The sequence below is a fragment of the Rhinopithecus roxellana genome, chromosome 7, assembly GCF_007565055.1.
Source record: "Rhinopithecus roxellana isolate Shanxi Qingling chromosome 7, ASM756505v1, whole genome shotgun sequence".
NCBI classification, from domain to species: domain Eukaryota; kingdom Metazoa; phylum Chordata; class Mammalia; order Primates; family Cercopithecidae; genus Rhinopithecus; species Rhinopithecus roxellana.
The window spans coordinates 68,891,735-68,912,657 of record NC_044555.1 but is presented as its reverse complement, the minus strand read 5'-3'; the positions used below and the strand labels follow the sequence as shown (position 1 = coordinate 68,912,657).

At 40.9% G+C, this 20,923-nt stretch overlaps 1 protein-coding gene across 1 annotated transcript in view; it reads right to left on the bottom strand.

Annotated features, from left to right (window-relative positions):
* The window catches only part of ARSH (arylsulfatase family member H), a 28,686-nt gene that overhangs the window by 3,443 nt on the left and 4,320 nt on the right, over nt 1-20,923 (bottom strand). Inside the window, exons 3-8 of the mRNA XM_010383498.2 lie at nt 18,035-18,160; nt 15,814-16,237; nt 11,887-12,023; nt 6,682-6,816; nt 3,202-3,364; nt 1,314-1,435 (exon numbers count right to left, since the gene is read on the bottom strand). Coding sequence (XP_010381800.1) covers nt 1,314-1,435; nt 3,202-3,364; nt 6,682-6,816; nt 11,887-12,023; nt 15,814-16,237; nt 18,035-18,160 — 1,107 coding nt within the window. The remainder of the gene's footprint in view (nt 1-1,313; nt 1,436-3,201; nt 3,365-6,681; nt 6,817-11,886; nt 12,024-15,813; nt 16,238-18,034; nt 18,161-20,923) is intronic.

Here is a 20,923-nt window from a genome sequence, read left to right as displayed (position 1 = left end):
CCCATGGTAAGGAATAAGTCTCATGAGATCTGATGGTTTTATAAGGCATTTCCCTTTTCGCTTGGCTCTCGTTCTCTCTTGCTTTCCACATGTAAGATGCTCCTTCTGCCATGAGTGCGAGGCCTCCCCAGCCATGTGGAACTGTGAGTCCATGAAATCTTTTTCCTTTATAAATGACCCAGTCTGGAGTATGTCTTTATCAGCAGCATGAGAATGGACTAATACAAATAGTAACAACTCACTTAGGAACACACCCTTCCTATGCAAGCAACCACCTCCTTTATCTAACTCTCACACAGTAAGCTGGTATTTGATCTGACCTAAATCAACCAAGCACCGGGTACCAGGCAGCTAGGGACAGTCCCTGTTGCTCCAAACTTCCTGTAATGACTCAAACTCCCAGTCTGGAGCTGTTCACCCTGCCCTGCCGGACCTTTCCCTTGGAAACCCTAATAATAAAGGCTGTGGCCCGGGCTCTTCATTCCTTCCTGCCTGTGCTTCTGAGCCGAGCCCTGGTGCTTCCCACCGTGAACCTGTGTGGTAGGGTACAGCCCCTTCTCTCGGAAAATCCAAGTCATGAAAATATTGCAATGGCATTGGTCTGTCTGTGTCAACACTCACCTCCCTCAGCTAAAACGCTTTGGGTGGATTGGCTGTGGTGGGTCACGCCTGTGGGAGGCCAAGGAGAGAAGATTGCTTGAGCTCAGGAATTCGAGACCAGCCTGGGCCACATAGTAAGATCTCATCTTTATTTTATAAATATTTTTAAAATTTAAAATGAAACCCTTTGGGCACAAATCTCTCTCACAAACACATCCCCCTAAAATCCTACTGCAGGCCAGGTGCAGTGGCTCACGCCTGTCATCCCAGCACTTTGGAAGGCCGAGGTGGGCAGATCACCTGAGGTCTGGAGTTCAAGATCAGCCTGGCCCACATGGTGAAAGCCCACCTCTGCTAAAAGTACAAAAATTAACTGGTTGTGGTGGTGGGTGCCTGTAGCCCCAGTTACTCAGGAGGCTGAGGCAGGAGAATCGCTTGAACCCGGGAGGCAGAGGTTGTGGTGAGCCGAGATTATACCACTGCACTCCACCTGGGTGACAGAGTGAGACCCTATCTCAAAATAAAATAAAATAAAATAAAATAAAATAAAATAAAAATCCTACTGCAGTGCGCTGTGTATGTGGCTTTCCCAGCGAAAAAGCACCATCGTGGCTGGGCAATATCCGCACATGGTACAACTTCCTCCAGGAGACGAAGGAGACGGGAACAGGGCCCTTATCATCTTTCCACGTGTCCACGGCCTTCATACTTACAGTCCTTCTGATGCCACCTGACCGTGTGCAGATAGACCCCACAGTAGTGGAACAGGAACTCGTGGTCGGAGTGGGACGCCCTTCCTTCCAGCAGGGGCATTAGGTTCTGGCCGTCAATCACTCTTGGGAGAGAAGGGGGCATGTAGAAGGTGATGAGAGAGGCATGGTTCAGTCACGAATTTTATAGCAGAAGAAAGAGGAGGAGGAGAAGGAAAAGGAAGGGGAGGAAGAGAAGGAGGTGAAAGATAAAGAGGAAAAAATTCCTTTTTCTTTTTTTGAAACGGAGTCTTGCTCTGTCGCCCAGGCTGGAGTGCAATGGTGCAATCTCTGCTCACTGCAAACTCTGCCTCCCGGGTTCAAGCAATTCTCCAGCCTCTGCCTCCCAAGTAGCTGGAATTACAGGCACACGCCACCATGCCCCGCTAATTTTTGTATTTTTAATAGAGACGGGGTTTCACCATGTTGGCCAGGCTGGTCTTGAACTCCTGACCTCGTGATCCGCCCGCCTCAGCCTCCCAAAGTGCTAGGATTACAGGCATGAGCCACCGTGCCCGGCGGAAGAAGGAATTCTTAAAACTTTCTCCTTTGCCCTCATTTTATAACAAAAAGAAAGAGAAACAAAACATTCATTTTCTGAGGTCATGGAAGAAGAGAACAGCTGGAACTATTATCCTGATACCTTGCAAGACAATATGAGTTAATGTTGTGGATTGGAAAAATTAAGCTATTTACGCTCTTTTGATTCCAGTAAAACTTCACATTTAATGAATAGACATCACCCCACACACATGGAATTAAATCGTTAAAGCACAGGATGTATGTGTTCATTTTAAAGCTCATAGACAAGGCCAGGCCCGGTGGCTCATGCCTGTAATCTCAGCACTTTGGGAGGCCGAGGTGGGTGGATCACGAGGCCAAGAGAGCAAGACCATCCTGGCCAACGTGCTGAAACCCCATCTCTACTAAAAATACAAAAATTAGCTGGGCGTGGTGGCGCCGGTCTGTAGTCCCAGCTACTCGGGAGGCTGAGGCAGGAGAATCGCTTGAACCGGGGAGGCAGAGGTTGCACTGAGCCAAGATCACGCCACTGCACTCCAGCCTGGGCGACAGGACGATACTCTGTCTCAAAAAAAAAAAAAAAAAAAAAAAAAAAAAAAAAAAAAAAAAAAAAAAACCTCATAGACAAAGTGCAAACCAGAAACAATAACATCATTTAGCACACATGCAATCACACATACGTGTTTTGTTTTTGTTTTTGTTTGAAACAGGTTGTCACCCTGTCACCCGGGCTGGAGTGCAGTGACGAGATCTTGGCTCACTGCAATCTCCACCTCCCGGGTTCAAGCGATCCTCCCACCTCAGCCTCCCAAGTAGCTGGGATTACAGACACGTGCCACCACACCAGACTAATTTTTGTATTTTCAGTAGAGATGGGGGTTTCAGCACGTTGGCCAGGCTAGTCTCGAACTCCTGACTTCAAGTGATCCACCTGCCTCGACTTCCCAAAGTGCTGGGATTACAGGCATGAGCCCCCGCACCTGCTCTATGCATACATGTTTTTATTCAGTAATCATTTAACATTTAATTGTGCAATGGTCTAGAAGCTGTGAGGGATGTGATGATGTATGAGAATCAGATCCCATCCACGAGAACAGTCAAACACACACCTTCATAAGTGTAATATGACAAAGAATATTAAGGTATACTCTAAGAAGAAAACAAAATATTCCACCATGCACCAAGGGGAGAAAGACATCTGGCCCTGTGGGCAGAATATTGATAATGAAGTAATATACTATGCATATACACACACACATAGAATTATCAAGTATATCCACATATGTTCAAATATATCACCCTAGGTTAGGAGCAACCACTGTTTCCATACCTGTCCTGGGGCAAGATCCCTCCGCCTATATAAGACAGCGTCGGATAGATGTCCATTAGGCTAGTGGGCTCATTGATCACTCTCCCAGCCTCCAAGACCGACGGCCACCGGAATATCCCTGGCACACGGATACCTCCTTCCCATCCTCCCATTCCTTTGCCACCTAAAACCAAAGATTACAACACAACCAAAGATGAGTTAAAACCCAACCATATTGGCCGGGCGCAGTGGCTCACACCTGTAATCCCAGCACTTTGGGAGGCTGAGGTGGGTGGATCACTTGAGGACAGGAGTTCAAGACCAGCCTGGCCAACATGGTGAAACCCCGTCTCTGCTAAAAATACAAAAACATCAACTGGGCATGGTGGTGGGCACCTGTAATTCAAGCTACTTGGGAGGCTGAGGCAGGAGAATTGCTTAAACCCAGGAGGCGGAGGTTGTGGTGAGCCGAGATCACACCACTGCACTCCATGGTGGTGCATGCCCATAGTCCCAAGTACTCGGGAGGCTGAAGTGGGGGAATCAGAGATGAGGAAGTGGAGTTTGCAGTGAGTTGAGATTGTGCCACTGCACTCCAGCCTCGGTGACAGGGTGAGACTCTGTCTCCAAAAAAGAAAAAAGAGAAAGAAAAGAAAAAGACGGGTTTTATCCACATTATACTTTTAGGAACAAGCTAAAAAATTTTACCCCGTGATTTCCCATATAGAGGAAGAAAGAGAGGAGTGTGAGTAGAAAAATGGCCAGAGGCAGAGTTAAGAATCACTTCTTAGACAAAAGTCCCCTTGGGTGTTTCTGAGCACAAAACAAATAATGAAGCCCTTGCCTTAAGATCAATGGTGAGATTGAGGCGGTTGTTACAGAGTAGAAAAATGGCCCTATGCCAAATGCCAGTGTCAAGACCATATGTCTAGATTCTTTAAGAAAAAATAGGAGCCTCTCTGGAGGAAAAGGTCTCTTCCTATGTGAAATGTTTATTGAATGCCTTCTATGTGTGCACCTGACAGGCAGCATTACAAAGAAACACAAAACCGGAAGCCTCTAGCAGAAAATTAGGTAAAATTCACTGCAGACACATTCACTGATCTACCAGTCTAACCAGTGTTGAAAGGCAGCTCAGCTTCTTGGCACCATTTTTTTTTTTTAATTGAGACACTGTCTCCTTCTGTCGCCCAGGCTGGAGTGCAGTGGCACGATCATAGCTCACTGCAGCCTCCAAATCCTGGGCTCAAGCAATCCTCCCTCCTGAGCCTCCCAAGTAGCACCATTCTTCATTATAAGAAAAACTTGACAAGCTCCCTGAAGCAAATCTGTGTGTTTTTAACACACAATCATAAAGCCATCCTGATGTTTTCTTCATCTTATTTAATAACCTGTATCTTTGTGGGGTAGAGCTGGGGGCGTAACTAGACTAGAACAAAACCAATTCTTTACCCAGGAGATCTAAATCTCTCTATCCATTGCATTCAGTGCTTCACAGGAAGCACCCTGAGAAACAGGCATCCTGTCCCAAAGCCTGAGAAATGCTCACAACAATTTTGCCAGAGTCCTATTCCACGGTTATGTGTGCTTTTTAAGGACAGGGGCTTTACACTCACACATACTCATGCAATTATAATTATTACAATATATAATATGTACAGTTAGAATCATCATGACTGTAATAATCACATTTCATTAGATGGTATGTATACGGTGACTCAAATCTGTTCCCCACTTTTTCTACTAGGCTTAGTACCAATTTAATCTTTGCTAATTAACAGTGATGACTACAGCAAGACTACATGACAAGTCAGAGGAGGTGAATGCTTTCAGGAGCTCACTTCTATTCATTTGCAATATATAATGCAGTATATACAATCCTATATATATGTACATATATATTCACTATATATAATCCTATCTGTGTGTACATATACGTAGGGTTTTATATTGTAAATACAATGAATATATATAGAATTATATATATTATATATAATGGATATAGTGACTATATATACATAGTAAATATCGATAGGATTATATATATTATACTGAATATAGTGAATATATAAAATTATATATATTATATACAATGAATATTGTGAATATATATAGGGTTATGTGTAATATATAATGAATATAGTGAGTATATATAGTGAATATGTGTAGGGTTATGTATACTCTATACAGTGAATATATAGAATTCTATATACTATATATAATAAACATAGTGACTATAAACATAGTAAATATATTTATAGAATTATATATTGTATATACTGAATATATAAAATTATGTACAATGATCTATACAATATACTAAATACATAGAATTATGTGTATATATAATGAATATAATGACTATATATACATAGTGAATATGTACAGGATTATGTATATGTAGTAAATATGTAAAATTACATGTATTATATTATATGTAATGAATATAGCGAATATATAGGGTTATATGTGTTATATGTAATGAATATAGTAACTATACATACATAGTGACTATATATATAGGATTATATATCACATATGATGAATATATGATTATATATTATATACAATTAATATGGCGAATATGTACACATAGTGATTATATAGATAGCAAAATATATATATAAGACACACACACACAGAACTTTTTAATGAAATACAAGGAAGTTCAAACATTCTGATTTTATAATGATGACAATTTTGATACCCTTTTAGTTTTTTTGTTTTACTTGCAAGGTTGGGGGTAAGGGAAAAAGAGCAAATACTGAATTCTTTTTTAAATTATTCTTTCTGTTGGCATGCCTTTGGTGATACCCAAGAGTGGGTGCTATGGAGCTCTTGAACAACCCGGCCTGAAGTCTCTCAAAGTGAGCTGGAAGAATCTGCTTAGCCATGAGGAGATAGGCACCCCAGGCAAATGAAAAACTCTTTTTTCTGATAGACATAACACTCGTTACAGCATAATAAATAGCATCATTGATGTTATCGAATTAAAAACCTGCATCTGAGAATCCAAGTGAGGATTAATCTAAAGGAGCAGTTCTCACCTAGAAATGACCTTGCCCCCGGGGGGCACTGGGCAATGTCAGGAGACATTTCTGGTTGTCGCTGCTCTGGGGTGGGTGCTACTGGCATTTGTGGGTGGAACTCACAGACGCTGTTCAACACCTACAACGGCACAGGAAGCCCCCAGCCAAAGAATCCTCCAGACTCAAATGTCAATCGTGCGGAGGCTGGGAAATCTGCCATAGATGGTCATTGAGATCCTATGCTCTCTCTCATGGGGTTGGCATTGCTTCAAACATTTTACTTTGAAGCTCTTGGAAACTGCCCCAAAATTTGCAGCTTTTTTTTTTTTTTTTTTTTTTTGGTCTAGCTTAATAAGACTCTGACTCACATAAAAATATCTGAACATCATGGCAAATGAATTCAAGCAAACGCAAAGCCAGTAGAGACTACTGATTTTAAATGGACAGGTGTTGGTTATCTACGCACAATCACCTTTGTAGATCCCGTTCCAGCCGCCCAGCTGAACAGCCCCGTCCAGGGGCTCCAGGTGGCCCCCGTTGTCAGAGGTGAAGTACACCAAGGTGTTGTTGGCCAGGCACTCCTGGTCTAGGGCATCCAGAATTTTACCTGGTGAGGGTCAGAGACACAAAGACGTTGACCTCTCGATGCAGATCACCACTGCTTTATTACATGTTTGCTACTATGCATTTATTACACATAGCATTTAAACGTTATTCTGCATTACACAATATTGTATAATTAATCATATAATATTGTGATATATACTATTTTAAACTGTATGTAATATAGTGTATATAATATATATTATATCCAGCAGTTAAAATATTTATTATATAATGTAATGATGTATAATATATGTTATATTTAATATAACAACATATACTTTTATACATTTTAATTACTAACTGTATTTATTATATATTGTATGATATATAGTACATATTTCTTACAAATACATATTAATATATAACATGATGTATTAGAAATGCATAAAGAATTGTTATATATTAAAATGTAATCAATTATGGAATAGAATAAAATATATTGCAATATGTATAATCAATACATATTATGTATTATTATACCATATGACTTTACAATATTAGAAACATCATTATATAATAGTTTATAATGATTATTAATACACTACATCATTGTGTAAAAATTGTTATATAATTATATAACATGTAAATATTATTTTATTATATAGTATTTTGTATATCAATGTAATATGTAAAAAGATATGTTTATTTATAGATATATAGGAAAATATATTAAATATAAGATAAAATATGAGTATATGTAATAAATGTATAATATATAAGGAATATATTAAATTTTATAATATATATCTAATTAATATATGAAATTTTATCATAAATTTATATCATTTATATGAATATATACTATATAATTTTATATGATTGTATGACATTGTGTCACATATTATCACATTAATTTTATTATATTAATGTAATTATATAAATTATATTAAATATACTAAATACATTAATTATATTAATTTAAAATATAAAATAGTTCATATATAATATATAAAGTATTGGCTTATTATATAATTTTATTGTATAATATGTTCATTATTTTATTATTTAATATATAACAAAGTCTATTTTATTATACAAATCATGTAATAATGTATAATATCATCACTGCCCCAAATGATTCAAGTAGACAATGCCAACTAGGCCCAGCAGTTAAATAAACCAATGAACATTAATTTTTAAAAATACAGTTTGCAAAATGACACCTCCAGGAACACACGAGCAAAGCCATCCTCGTACTCCAGGGCACAGTACCGCCTCCCTTAGAGATTTTGCTGTCCTGGCTGCCATCTGAAGTCTACATGGAAATTGCAGGTTATTCTTGCTGTCTGGGTTATGGTTAAGATCTAATGACAATTAATGCTGCGCTAGACTCAGCAGACACTGTCTTTAAGGTGTTGACAATCCCTCAGGAGGACAGTTTTTTAAAATAATAAGTAGAAAGCTGTTCTAGCAAAATTCCAAACAACATTCATTTCCTTTCTGATGTCTGTTGAGCATTTGCTAATCAACAGATAACATCGTCCTGGGCCTGAGGTCACACCGCATTTCTCGCATTTCTCGTTTATACTAGATCATCTCTGTGATGCTCTTGTCCCATTCAGAGATAAAAGAAAATGTAACGAGCTGCACAGAAAACTCTTTATAAGTAAACTCATTAACCTTTGTTACCTACTATTCAAAACTGATTTGTTTTACAAGTGACATATACTATTTTTTAGAAATGTTATAATTAGAAATTAAGATATTTTAAAGCCCAGGGTTTGTAAGATGACAGATTATAAAGGCTTTCTGGGAAGAGAGTAATTACATGTAATTTATCAATTCACATTAGATCTGGCTATAATATCAAAAAAATCATAAAAGTGATTTGTAATTTATACTGTGCAAATATAGTAGCTGCAAATTCTTTTTCTGTTTCAAAACAAATATATAGGCAAATAATTGTCCATAGAGTGTCTAAAGTGAAAATAGACAGATGTATATGAATATATAAATACTAACGGTAATAGATCACTTATAAGACCTCTTACCAAAGACAACTGGAAAGAAACCAATAATGAAAAGTGATTAAGGTTGGGCCCGGTGGCTCACACATGTAATCCCAGGACTTTGGGAGGCCGAGGTGGGAGGTTTACTTGAGCCCAAGAGTTCGAGACCAGCCTGGGCAAGATGGCAAAACTCCTTCACTACAAAACACACACACACACACACACAAATTGGCCAGACATGGTGGCGCATACTTTTAGTCCCAGCTACTCGGGAGGCTGAGGTGGGAGGATCACCTGAGCCCTGGAAGTCAAGGCTGCGGTGAGCTGTGATCGCACCACTGCATTCCAGCCAGACTGGGCAAAAGAGTGAGACCCTGCATCTTAAAAAAAAAAAAAAAAAAGGGGGGGGGGGGGGGGGATTAGAAGTGCTTTATAATAGGCACAAGTTTCTTTCATTGGAAAATTTAAAATGTCACTGAATTCTTGAAGACTCATTAAGTTCATTTTGCACCTTGTATTTGCATTTGCACGAGTATAGCATTGTTAAGGTTTATTTTTGAGTAAAGTTAATAAATTACTAAACCTGTGAGTTTTATACTCATATTGTTAAATAGTAAAATAATACCCACAGAGATACCTGTCTGACTCTCAATAGGTCTTCATTTTGGTTGAATTTTTGTAAGAAATGATGGAGAAAACTCAGAATATTGGGAGATGTTATGCAGAAAAATAGCTACTCATCATTTCTCTTGTGTCAAATAATATTAGCCATTTAATAATGCAATTGCTAGCTTTTGTAACATGTCTTCATCATGTATTTACATATACCGTAAAACAAACATAATTATTTCTCAGTGATAAATACTCAGATATAGACTTTAACAGAAATTCCCTTTGCAGGAAACTGTCCTTTGACTAAGTACAAATATAGTAAAAGCAATTTCAAAAGAAACAGAGAAAAAAAAATCCCAATTATATAATTCCATAAAGGCTACAATGTTACAGCAGTTTTTAACTGTAACACATTTCAACGTTTGTATTTCGTTACCAAGGAATTAAATTATATATAATAAATGTGTGTATATGCAACATACAGTACTATGTATATACATATAAAACATAACATGTGTATACATATAAACCATATGGTGTATGTGTGTGTATATATGTATATAACATATGGTGTTTAATTCCTATTAAAACCAGCTATAGTATTATGCATAAAAGTGATTTGTAATCTATACCATGCAAATAAAATAACTGCAACTGGGTGTATATATATATATATACATACACATACACTTCTCACAGCAAAGATTAAATTAAGAAATACAGAGCTTAGCTGTAGTTCAACAAGCTTAAAAAGGGTTTGGATGTCAGGGATTAGTTCCCTTTAAGCCCTTAAGTTTTTCCCTTTAATACATTCCTTTTTTCTCCCCATTTCTGCTTAAATGCCTTACTGGCAGCCTGGCAGCACTGCCTTTCCTTGTATTCTTTTTTTTTTTTTTTTTTGAGACAGGGTCTCGCTCTGTCACCCAGGCTGCAGTACTACCTCCACCTCCCAGGCTCAGGTGATCCTCCCTCCTCAGCCTCCTAGGTAGCTGGAACTCCAAGGCGCGCATGTGACACCACGCCTGGCTAATATTTGTATTTTTCTGTAGAGATGGAGCCTTGCTATGTTGCCCAGGCTGGTCTCAAACTCGCGGGATCAAGCAATCCTCCCGCCTCGACCTCCAAAAGTGCTGGGACTATAGGCATGAGCCACCACGCCCCGCCCCTCTCTGTATTTTATCTCCTCTTTGGGATTAAATATAGATGGTAAATATTACAATGGTACCTAGAATTTGAGGGAAACACACACAGTGGAAATATACAAGAGAAATTTATCCCATGACAGGATTCCCCTCTTTGTCCTATCTGACACCACTAGCTCTTCGGTAATTTTAAACAGTATTTTATAGCTCATTTAGATTGTGGTTCTCAGAGAAAAGAAAGTTATTTATAATAAAATTTGATTGATTAACACCCCTTAAATGCATTTAAATTAAAATAGCTCTGTTTCTTTCAAAGGCACTCAATATAAATAGACAGAGGCGGCTGATAACTGGGAGACTGTTAGTTTAGATGGTTTGGTAGAGCACCATTTTCAGAAGTTTGCACTCAGAAGAAGAAGAAAAGTACTGTATTCCAAAATGAAACACCATTGCTGAGAGGAAGGACAACTCTGTCAGGTACATAGAGGCGGGGTGGGTGAATGCAGTTCAACTAGCACAGCTAGTTATTATTCTGGAATGCACACAGTGACGCTTCCTGCCTGCTAATTTATTATCCTCAGCATTTCTTTATAGTGAACACTATGCCTTTGAAATAAATTGCTTTAGTTGTGTTAAATCCCCATCCCAAATTTCTATGTATTTCCTGTAGAACTGACTAATCGGAACACCATTTCCCTTTATATCCATCAAAATAACCAGGAATTGAAATTACAATATTCTTTTTTTTTTTTTTTTTTTTTTTTTTTTTTTTTTTTTTTGAAACGAATCTCGCTGTGTCACTCAGGCTGGAGTGCCGTGATCTGATCTTGGCTCACTGCAACCTCTGAATCCCGGATCCAGGTGATTCTCCTGCCTCATCCTCCCGAGTAGCTGGGACTACAGGCCCGCATAATCAAGCCTGGCTGATTTTTATATTTTTAATAGAGACGGGGTTTCACCACATTGGCCAGGCTGGTCTAGAACTCCTAACCTCAAGTGATCTGCTAGCCTCGGCCTCTCAAAGTGCTGGGATTACAGGTGTGAGCCACTGTGTGCCCGGCCAGGAATTACAGTATTCTTTACAGTGCAACTTTATTTATCTTGCCGATGAGTTTTTCAGAAAAGTGGCTGTCTTTATTTTAAAGATGGGAAAACTTATATTTACAAACTGTGACTTCTATTGGGGAATATATTTCACTGGTATTGCTGAACAATTAAAAGCCATCTTTTAATTCAATTCAGGGATGAAACAAACACTTATCAGGTATTTATGCTATGCAAGGGGCTGGACATAACTTGAGACAGTACAGATTTATTTTTCTGTAGCCCGTACTTCAGATACTTACGGTTCTGTCACTGAATACTTACCCACCATCCAATCCATTTCTTCTACATTGTCCCCATACCTGCCATATTTACTGTGCCCAACAAACTTCTCTTTGGAGATGAGTGGAGTATGTACGTGCAGGAAGGAAAAAAAGAGGAGAAAAGGTTCCCGTTTGACCCTAAGGGGTAGAAAGTTACCAAAATTACCTTCACAAATAAAGCCATTTCCACCATTTAAATGCGATTCTGCATTGATGAAAAGATCTCATAATGGTTGCTGGAGGTTTCTATGTACTTCAGATGACAGTACCTCTCCGGTGAGTGGTAAATACCACAAGGTTTATGTTGAAAGAATATGAGGAGGAACGAAGGGTAGCAGAACATTTGTGTTCCCAGTGAAATGTTTCACGTAGCCAGTCGCAGTGGCTCATGCCTATATTCTTTGCACTTTGGGAGGCTGAGACAGGAGGATTGCATGAGCCCAGGAGTTTGAGACCAGCCCGGGCAACACGGCGAGACCCCATCTCTACAAAAAAATTCAAAAATATAGCTGTGCATAATGGCACACCTGTGACCCCAGCTACTCAGGAGGCTGAGGCAAGGGGTTCACTTGAGCCTGGGAGGTGGAGGCTGCAGTGAGCTATTATCACAATACTGCACTCCAACCTGGGCAACACAGTGAGACCCTGTCTTAACAACAACAACAAAAATGTTTAATGCAGCTCATTTTATACTCTCTTGTGTCCAGTTTAGCATCTGACATAAAGTAGCAGCTTAATAAATCTTTTAATCTTTGCTGAATGAGTTATAAAGTATGAATTCTCCTCATCTATTGTCTCAAAGTGTTCTTTTAGGTATGAGTTCAGAAGAATCATATCTTAAGGACAGACTCAGATGTGCCACAGTAAGGATTTGATGCTCCTTACTTTCCGTTTTCCCTTCTTTCTTTCTTCCACCTCCTTCATGGTTCCTGGAACATAAGTCTGATGGCTGAAGCTTTGGCATCCACCTTGGGCCATGAGGCTGCTCACAAGGTGGCAGAGAACAAGATAAAAGCTGAGATGTGAATAACCTCACTGTATCTGTAGCCTGCCTACCCCAAGAGAGAAATAAATTCCCCTCATTTACATCTTGCTTTTTGTGTTCTGCATTTTATGTATTTATTTATTTTGAGACAAAGTCTCACTCTGTTGCCCAGGCTGGAGTGCAGTGGTGCAATCATGACTCACTGCAGCCTCGACCTCCTGGGCTCAAGTGATCCTTCCACCTCATCCTCCCAAGGAGCTGAGACCACAGGTACATGCCACCAAGCCTGGCTAATTTTGTACATTTTTTGTAGAGATAGGAGCTCACTATATTGCCCAGTCTGGTCTCAAACTCCTGGGCTGAAGCAATCCTCCTGCCTCAGCCTCCCAAAGTGCTAGGATTACAGACATGAGCCACCACGCCTGACCTTGTGTTTTTTGTTTGTTTGTTTGTTTGAGACGGAGTCTTGCTCTGTCGCCCGGGCTGCAGTACAGTGGCCGGATCTCAGCTCACTGCAATCTCCGCCTCCCGGGTTTACACCATTCTCCTGCCTCAGCCTCCTGAGTAACTGGGACTACAGGGGCCCGCCACCTCGCCCGGCTAGTTTTTTTGTATTTTTTAGTAGAGACGGGGTTTCACTGTGTTAGCCAGGATGGTCTCGATCTCCTGACCTCGTGATCCGCCCGTCTCGGCCTCCCAAAGTGCTGGGATTACAGGCTTGAGCCACCGCGCCCAGCCGACCTTGTGTTTTGCATTGCTACATGCAGTCATTCTAAAGCTACTCCTTTACACATTTTTACAACCAGCATAGAAAGAAGGGAAGGAGTCGGAGATTGAATATGTTCCCAAAAAAGGTAGCCCAAGCAAACGGGTTGGGATGGGAAGAGAAGGTAAGATGAACGGAGAGCTGAGTGGATGGCTGGATCACTGTTCTCATGGTCGTATTGGAATAAATAACGAATCTGATGGGCACAGGAGCATATGAGTGAATGATATTCCACTGCGTACCCTTCAGGCTGGTGGAGTAACAATATAGCCTCACCTCTCCACTCCCTGTCAACCCCACTAAGGAAGGTGACAAACAGCGTCAATGAGAATCCACACCAACAACTTTAATGTGCCTCTAATTTGTAATCTAGGCTGGGCACAATGGTTCACACCTGTAATCTCAGCATTTTGGGAGCTTGAGGCAGGAGGATCGCTTGAGACCAGGAGTTTGAGACCAGCCTGGGCAACATAGCAAGGCACTGTCTCTACGGAAAAATAATTTTATAAAATTAACTGGGTGTGGCCATGTGCGCCTGTAGTCCCAGCTACTGAGGAAGCTGAGGTAAGAGGATCACTGGTGCCCAGGAGTTTGAGGCTACAGTGAACTATGATTGCACCACTGCACTCCAGCCTGAGTGACAGAGTGAGACCCTGTCTCCAAATAATAATAATAATAATAATAATTTGTAATGTAGAAGTGAGCTGGTATGGGATGATGAGAGCTCATTAGAGTCATGCCTGCATAGTTTGTGTTGAACATAGAAAACTTAAAACTAGGTATCTATAAATACAGAGCCACCTCCCAACAGTTCATGGACAGAGAGCTCTTCTGGCTGTGTCTGAGTATGTGTCTGGGTATGTGTCCGAGACAGGAAAAAAAATTACCCCCCGAGTTTAATTAATTTACATAACAATCCACACTGAAGCAATATAGAATAAAATATGGCAACTCCAGTTTTTGTTTTCAGGAAAGGGGTAAGTGGCCGGGCATAGTGTAATCCCAGTACTTTGGGAGGCCGAGGTGGATGAATCGCTTGAGCCCAAGAGCTTGAGATCAGCCTGAGCAATATGACAAAACCCCCTTTCTTAAAAAAATGCAAAAATTAGCCAGGCATCATGTGTGTGCCTGTAGTCTCAGCTACTCTGGAGGCTGAGGTGGGAGGATCACTTGAGCTTGGGAAGTCGAGGCTGCTGTGAGCCATGATTGCACCACTGCACACTAGCCTGGGTGGCAGAGTGAGATCCTGTCCCAAAAAGTAAAAAAAAAAAAAAAAATTAAAACATTAAAAATGGGGAAGTGAGCAAAATATGTGGGTGTTTTTGTTTTTGTTTTTTGGCCTTTTGAGCATTCAAAATTTGCGGGAAATTTAACTGTTTTATTCTACCTAAGAGGAGACTCAAGTCTATCACAAATGTCACCTACATTTTTTTTCCTTAGCTTTTATTTTAGATACGGGGTCTCCATGTGCCGGTTTGTTACATGGGTCTATTGCACTCAGAGAGTAAGCAGAGCACCCAATAGGTAGTCTTCCAACCATGTCCCCCTGTCTCCCTCTCTCCTCTGGAAGTTTGCAGTCTATTGTTTCCATGTTTATGTCCATGGAGGCTCAATGTTTAGCTCCCATTATATCCCATGAAATACTACACAGCCATGAAAAAGAATGAGATCATGTCTTTTGCAGCAACATGGATGCAACTGGAGGCCATTATTCTAAGCAAATTAATGCAGGAACAGAAAGCCAAATGCCACACATTTTCTCCAAAAGATTTGTTATTGCTGTTGTTGTTTTTGAGACAGTCTTGCTCTGTCGCCGAGGCTGGAGAGCAGTGGTGCAATCTCGGCTCACTGCAAGCTCCGCCTCCCGGGTTCACGCCATTCTCCTGCCTCAGCCTCCTGAGTAGCTGGGACTACAGGCGCCCACCGCCACGCCCGGCTAATTTTTTTGTATTTCGGTAGAGACGGGGTTTCACTGTGTTAGCCAGGATGGTCTCAATCTCCTGATCTCGTGATCCGCCAGCCTCGGCCTCCCAAATTGCTGGGACTACAGGCGTGAGCCACCATGCCCAGCCTCTCCAAAAGATTTTTAAAGGCCCGTGTTATCAAGGTGTGACGACCTGCCATGAAATAAAAATAAAATGTCCATGCAGGAAATCAGGCAAGAAATGGCTAAATACCTTTCAATGAAAGCTAGCGCCTCCTTCAGCATGAGGGAAGCTACTTTCTCCTCTTTCATCGGCTGCTGGATAATTTCATGGTTCCTCATAAGGATGCAATTCCAACGCCGAGTAAATCCATAACTAGAATACCAGGAAATGAAAACCAGAAAGGCGAGGAGAGCAAAGACAGTGATGACCTTCCACGGCACTGAGAACCAGTGGGCGAACTTGGGAATGAGAAGCAGAAAAGGAACCAGGGCAATGGCCACCGTGGAGATCCACAGTTTGATCCTGAGCCAGCGGTGCAGTTCTGGTGTCTTGGATGCCTGGCAGTCGCTTAAAAGTCCGAAAGGCACCCCATAGAAGTAGTGAAAACCATGGTTGAGCGGGTGGTAGCAGTGATCATCCCGAGAGGCGCAGCTCAAACCCAGGTGCCATTTGCCTAAAAGTAAAATAAAATTGTACCACAGCAGCATGGCAGCATTCAATGCTGGTCTGTTTCTAGAATGTGGGCTTCCCTTTGGAAAACTCAGATACAACTTTCATTTTGTTGTCATCATGGTTTTTTCTCGGTATCCCCGAATACCTCCCTGGTATAGACATGCCACCAACAGCCTTCTCCCTGCAATATGTCTCTTTCAGACAAAAGCCATGCAGCAGGAGCCACTTTGCTTTTGCTACAAGGAGAGGAGCCTAGTGTTCATTTAGAAGAAATCTTTTGCTTGGTACCAAACAACCTCACGAACAATGAGAACGTTTCCAGGTATCTGGAGCTTGCTAGGAAGCCAGAATCGATGTCTTGGTTGTTTGGTGGGGACAATACCAAGGACTTTCGGTGCAGCTTGCATAGTCAGGCTTTTAGCTAGCAGTGCCTTCCCACCCTCTTATTCCATCTCACTGAAAGGTAACCAAGATTTTATTTATAGATGGAATACCTCTTCTAGGTCCGCAAGCTAGGGATGACAAACTAGCCAAAGAATTTCATCAAGAACCAAATGATTCTGATGCAAGTAATTCCTTTTATCAAGCACATCCTCTAGGGGGCCAGGTCATGTTCTGATTTGTCCACACACATTATTGTATTCAACACTTCACAGACCCTGTATTATGAATAGAAAACACATTGTCTAGATTATTTTTTTAAGAGACAGAGTCTTGCTCTGTTGCCCAGGCTGGAGTGCAGTGGCATGATTATAGCTCACTGCAGCCTCAAACTCCTCGGCTCAAGCAATCCTCCCACCTCAGCCTCCTGAGTAGCTGGGACTATAGGTGTGTGCTACCATGCCCAGCTAATTTTAAAATTTTATTTTTGTAGACCCAGGGTCTTGCTCTGGTGGCCTAGGCTGGTCTTGAACTCCTGGCCTCAAGCAATTCTTCTGCCTCAGCCTCCCAAAGTGCTGGGATTACAGGTCTGAGCCACTATGCCCAGCTATCTAGATTTATTCAGAAGCCCAAGTCACATTAATGAATAATGGCAGAGTCAGATCTGAATCCTGTGCTCTAATGATGTGAGAACACTGCTCAAAGCTAATCTGGAGAACTCCCACTCACAGGACACTGCTGGGAGTTGCATGGGAATACATGCCCTACTGATGGAAAATCTCTTAACTTTTTTTTAACTGAGGATATCTCAGAGCTGCGACTTACAATTCATATTAGGAATCCTCGAAAATAGTGAACCATACAATGCTTTGGGGTAGCATTTCCCAAAAGGATTTGATCACACAAGTTATTCTTAGAGGAATATCTTCTAGGACTGGAATTCTACAAACGTATTTTTCGGTGAAAGGCTCCCTCACAAGCTCATGTCCCCCCCAACACCCCACCCCCGCCAAAAGGGTATAGAATATTATGTGATCTAAATTGACCAGCAACTGCCTCCATTTGACAACTCTTAATGCTTTAAGTTTTCAATTTCAACAGTACTTCTCTACAAATTTACGAGTTTTTCCGCTAATAATGGTGTCACAAACATCGTATCCCTCCAACACAATATTCCATTTTAGTGGCAACTTTGGATACCCTTGTTTGCTTTCTGTTCTCATTGTTTTTCCAATATTATGCCCTTGATTCTACACATCCCCAGTCAATGTGTGATCAATTCCTTCTCCAAGTGTCTTATCTCAAAGAGAAGTCGGTCAAACTGGTGCGCACAGAGCCAACATCCCCGGAAACACCTTAGACACTATGACAGAGGCCGCAGGATCACGTTTCCACGAGCAGAGTTCAGGCGCCATACCTATGAGTCCCGTGCGGTAGCCACGGTGCTGCAGCAGCTTGGCAAAAGTCGTTTCATTGGTAGGAAGACCACCTGAACCACCAAGCCACGTGAGGGCACGGTTGAGGTTGTAGGGAGACACCATCCCTAAATTCACAGGAGTCAATGGGTTAGCACCATAGTCTTTGCTAATACCGAGTTTATCCTGACATGCTTCAAGTCCTTTCCTCCTGCACCTCCTCAAAGCCATTCTTCCCCAAGTTTTCTGTTGCCTTTCTGGCTGTACATCCTTGACTCTCCTTTTCCCACTTGCTAAATGCAAACATTCCCTTGGAATTAGGGCTGCCAGAATAAATATGGGACACTCAGTTACACTCCTTTGCATTTCAGACTAACAACAAATAACCTTCGTTAGTTTTTCATATAGAGGCTGATAACCTTCATGCTTCAATAGGATCTGAGGACATCACTGCATTTTAGCTGTGTATAAATACTCGGATATTTAGCTGGGTATAAATACATTTTTTTTTTTTTTTTTTTTTGAGACGGAGTCTCGCTCTGTCGCCCGGACTGGAGTGCAGTGGCCGGATCTCAGCTCACTGCAAGCTCCGCCTCCCAGGTTTACGCCATTCTCCTGCCTCAGCCTCCTGAGTAGCTGGGACTACAGGCGCCCGCCACCTCGCCCGGCTAGTTTTTTGTATTTTTTAGTAGAGACGGGGTTTCACCGATAAATACATTTTTTAATGTATCATTGGGAATCTGAAATGAAGAATTGTAGGAGTGACAATTTCTTTTTCATATACGTGTGTGTATATATGTAACTTTTTTTTTTTTTGAGATAGAGTTTCACTCTGTCACCCAGGCTGGAGCGCAGTGTCACCATCTTGGCTCACTGCAACCTCTGCCTCCCAGGTTCAAGCAATTCTCATGCCTCTGCCTCCCTAGTAGTTGGAATTACAGGCGTGTGCCACCACACCTGGCTTTTCTTTTCTTTTTTTTTTTTTTTGCATTTTTAGTAGAGACAGGGTTTCACCATGTTGGCCAGGCTGGTCTCTAACTCCTGACCTCAAGTGATCTGCCCACCTCAGCCTCCCAAAGTGCTGGGATTAAAGGTGTGAGCCACCATGCCTGGCCTCCATACTGTTTTATGTAGATTTATACTGGCAGACAAATGTATACACCTATAGTTTAAAAGGAATTCACAAGAAAACCACAAGTGAAGATCAGCAAGAAATAAATAAATGATCATTTCAGGCCGGGCGCAGTGGCTCACGCCTGTTATCCCAGTGTTTTGGGAGGCCAAGGCGGGGGGATCACCTGAGGTCAGGAGACCGCCCTGGCCAACTTGGTGAAACCCTGTCTCTACCAAAAATACAAAAATTGGCTGGGCGTGGTGGCAGGCACCCGTAATCCCTACTCAGGAGGCTGAGGCAGGAGAATCACTTGAACCTGGGAGGCGGAGGTTGCAGTGAGCTGAGATCATGCCATTGTACTCCAGCCTGGGTGACAAGAAGGAAACTCCATCTCAAAAGAAAAAAATACATTTCAGGGATCCTACCTTGGAAGAAGAAGAAGGTAGACTGTAGATAGTGTTACAGATAGGAAAGAGAAACAGTTTTATTAAGGGAAGCATTAGACCATTATCTTGCTGTTGAACTATTTTGCTGAAATTTTTGATAAGTAGAATGAATTAAACTGAACCGTTTGTGTGAAATTATTAAAAATATAAACATGGCAATGACTTGAAATCTCTCCACCCATCACATAATTTTTTTCTTATTTTTTTAAAATAAATTTTATTTCACCATAATCAATACTTAAAATTCCCTGAAATTAGGCCGAGCATGGTGGCTCACTCCTGTAATCCCAACACTTTGGGTGGCCAAGGCGAGTGGATCACACATGAGGCCAGGAGTTCGATACCAGCCTAGCTAACATGGTGAAACCCCATCTCTACTAAAAATACAAAAATTAGTCAGGCGTGGTAGTGCATGCTTGTAATCCCAGCTATTCGGGAACTGAGGCAGGAGAATCACTTGTACCAGGGAGGCAGAGATTGCACTGAGCTGAGATTACACCATTGCACTCCAGCCTGGACAACAGAGCGAGAGTCTGTCTCAAAAACGAAAAAAAAATCCTGAAATCCTGAAATTATAAGTGTGATTTTTTTTTTTTGGAAACTCATACAGACTCATATCTTTATCCCTCTTCATACATGGTACTGTGTTATACAGAGACCGCTTATCTAGAAATCAAACTATTTTGAACAAAATGGAGAACCTTGAATTATGAAAGAAGGTCATTAGGCAACAAAAAAAGATAATAATAAATCAATATTTATAGGACAAAAACTTTCAGTGTTTATTTTTAATTTTAGTATAATTCTCATTAACCTAATTAGTTCATTCCTTGAATGTATCAGATAAGAAGTTACTACTTAGAAGGAAGAAAATTCATACAGAAAAATTTTTCACTGAAAAATTAAACTGTGAAGGCAGGTATACTAAAATTATGACAAGCAAATACTAGAATTAAATAAAATGCAGCAGTATGGCACAATATTTCACATAGAGGCTGATAACCATGAACACTTCAATAGTGTCTAAGGGGACCACTATATTTTAGCTGGGTATAAAAATTGTTGTTCATAATATTGATGTTGAGTGGATGTTTGTAGGTATTGATTCTAAGCTAAGCAGCAAAGGAAAACATTTAATTGTCATTATATCAACTTGGTAAGTCTAAATCTTGAAATGATGGGGTCCAGTAAGGAAGCATGTAAGTTTCATTTCCTTTTCTTTTCTCACTTATACTGTTTTTCCCAACTGTGTCTAATTTTCCAATCTCATCTTCGGAGATAGATTAGATCCACTTATCTCAGAACCACTGCATGGTCTCTGCTAGCTTAAA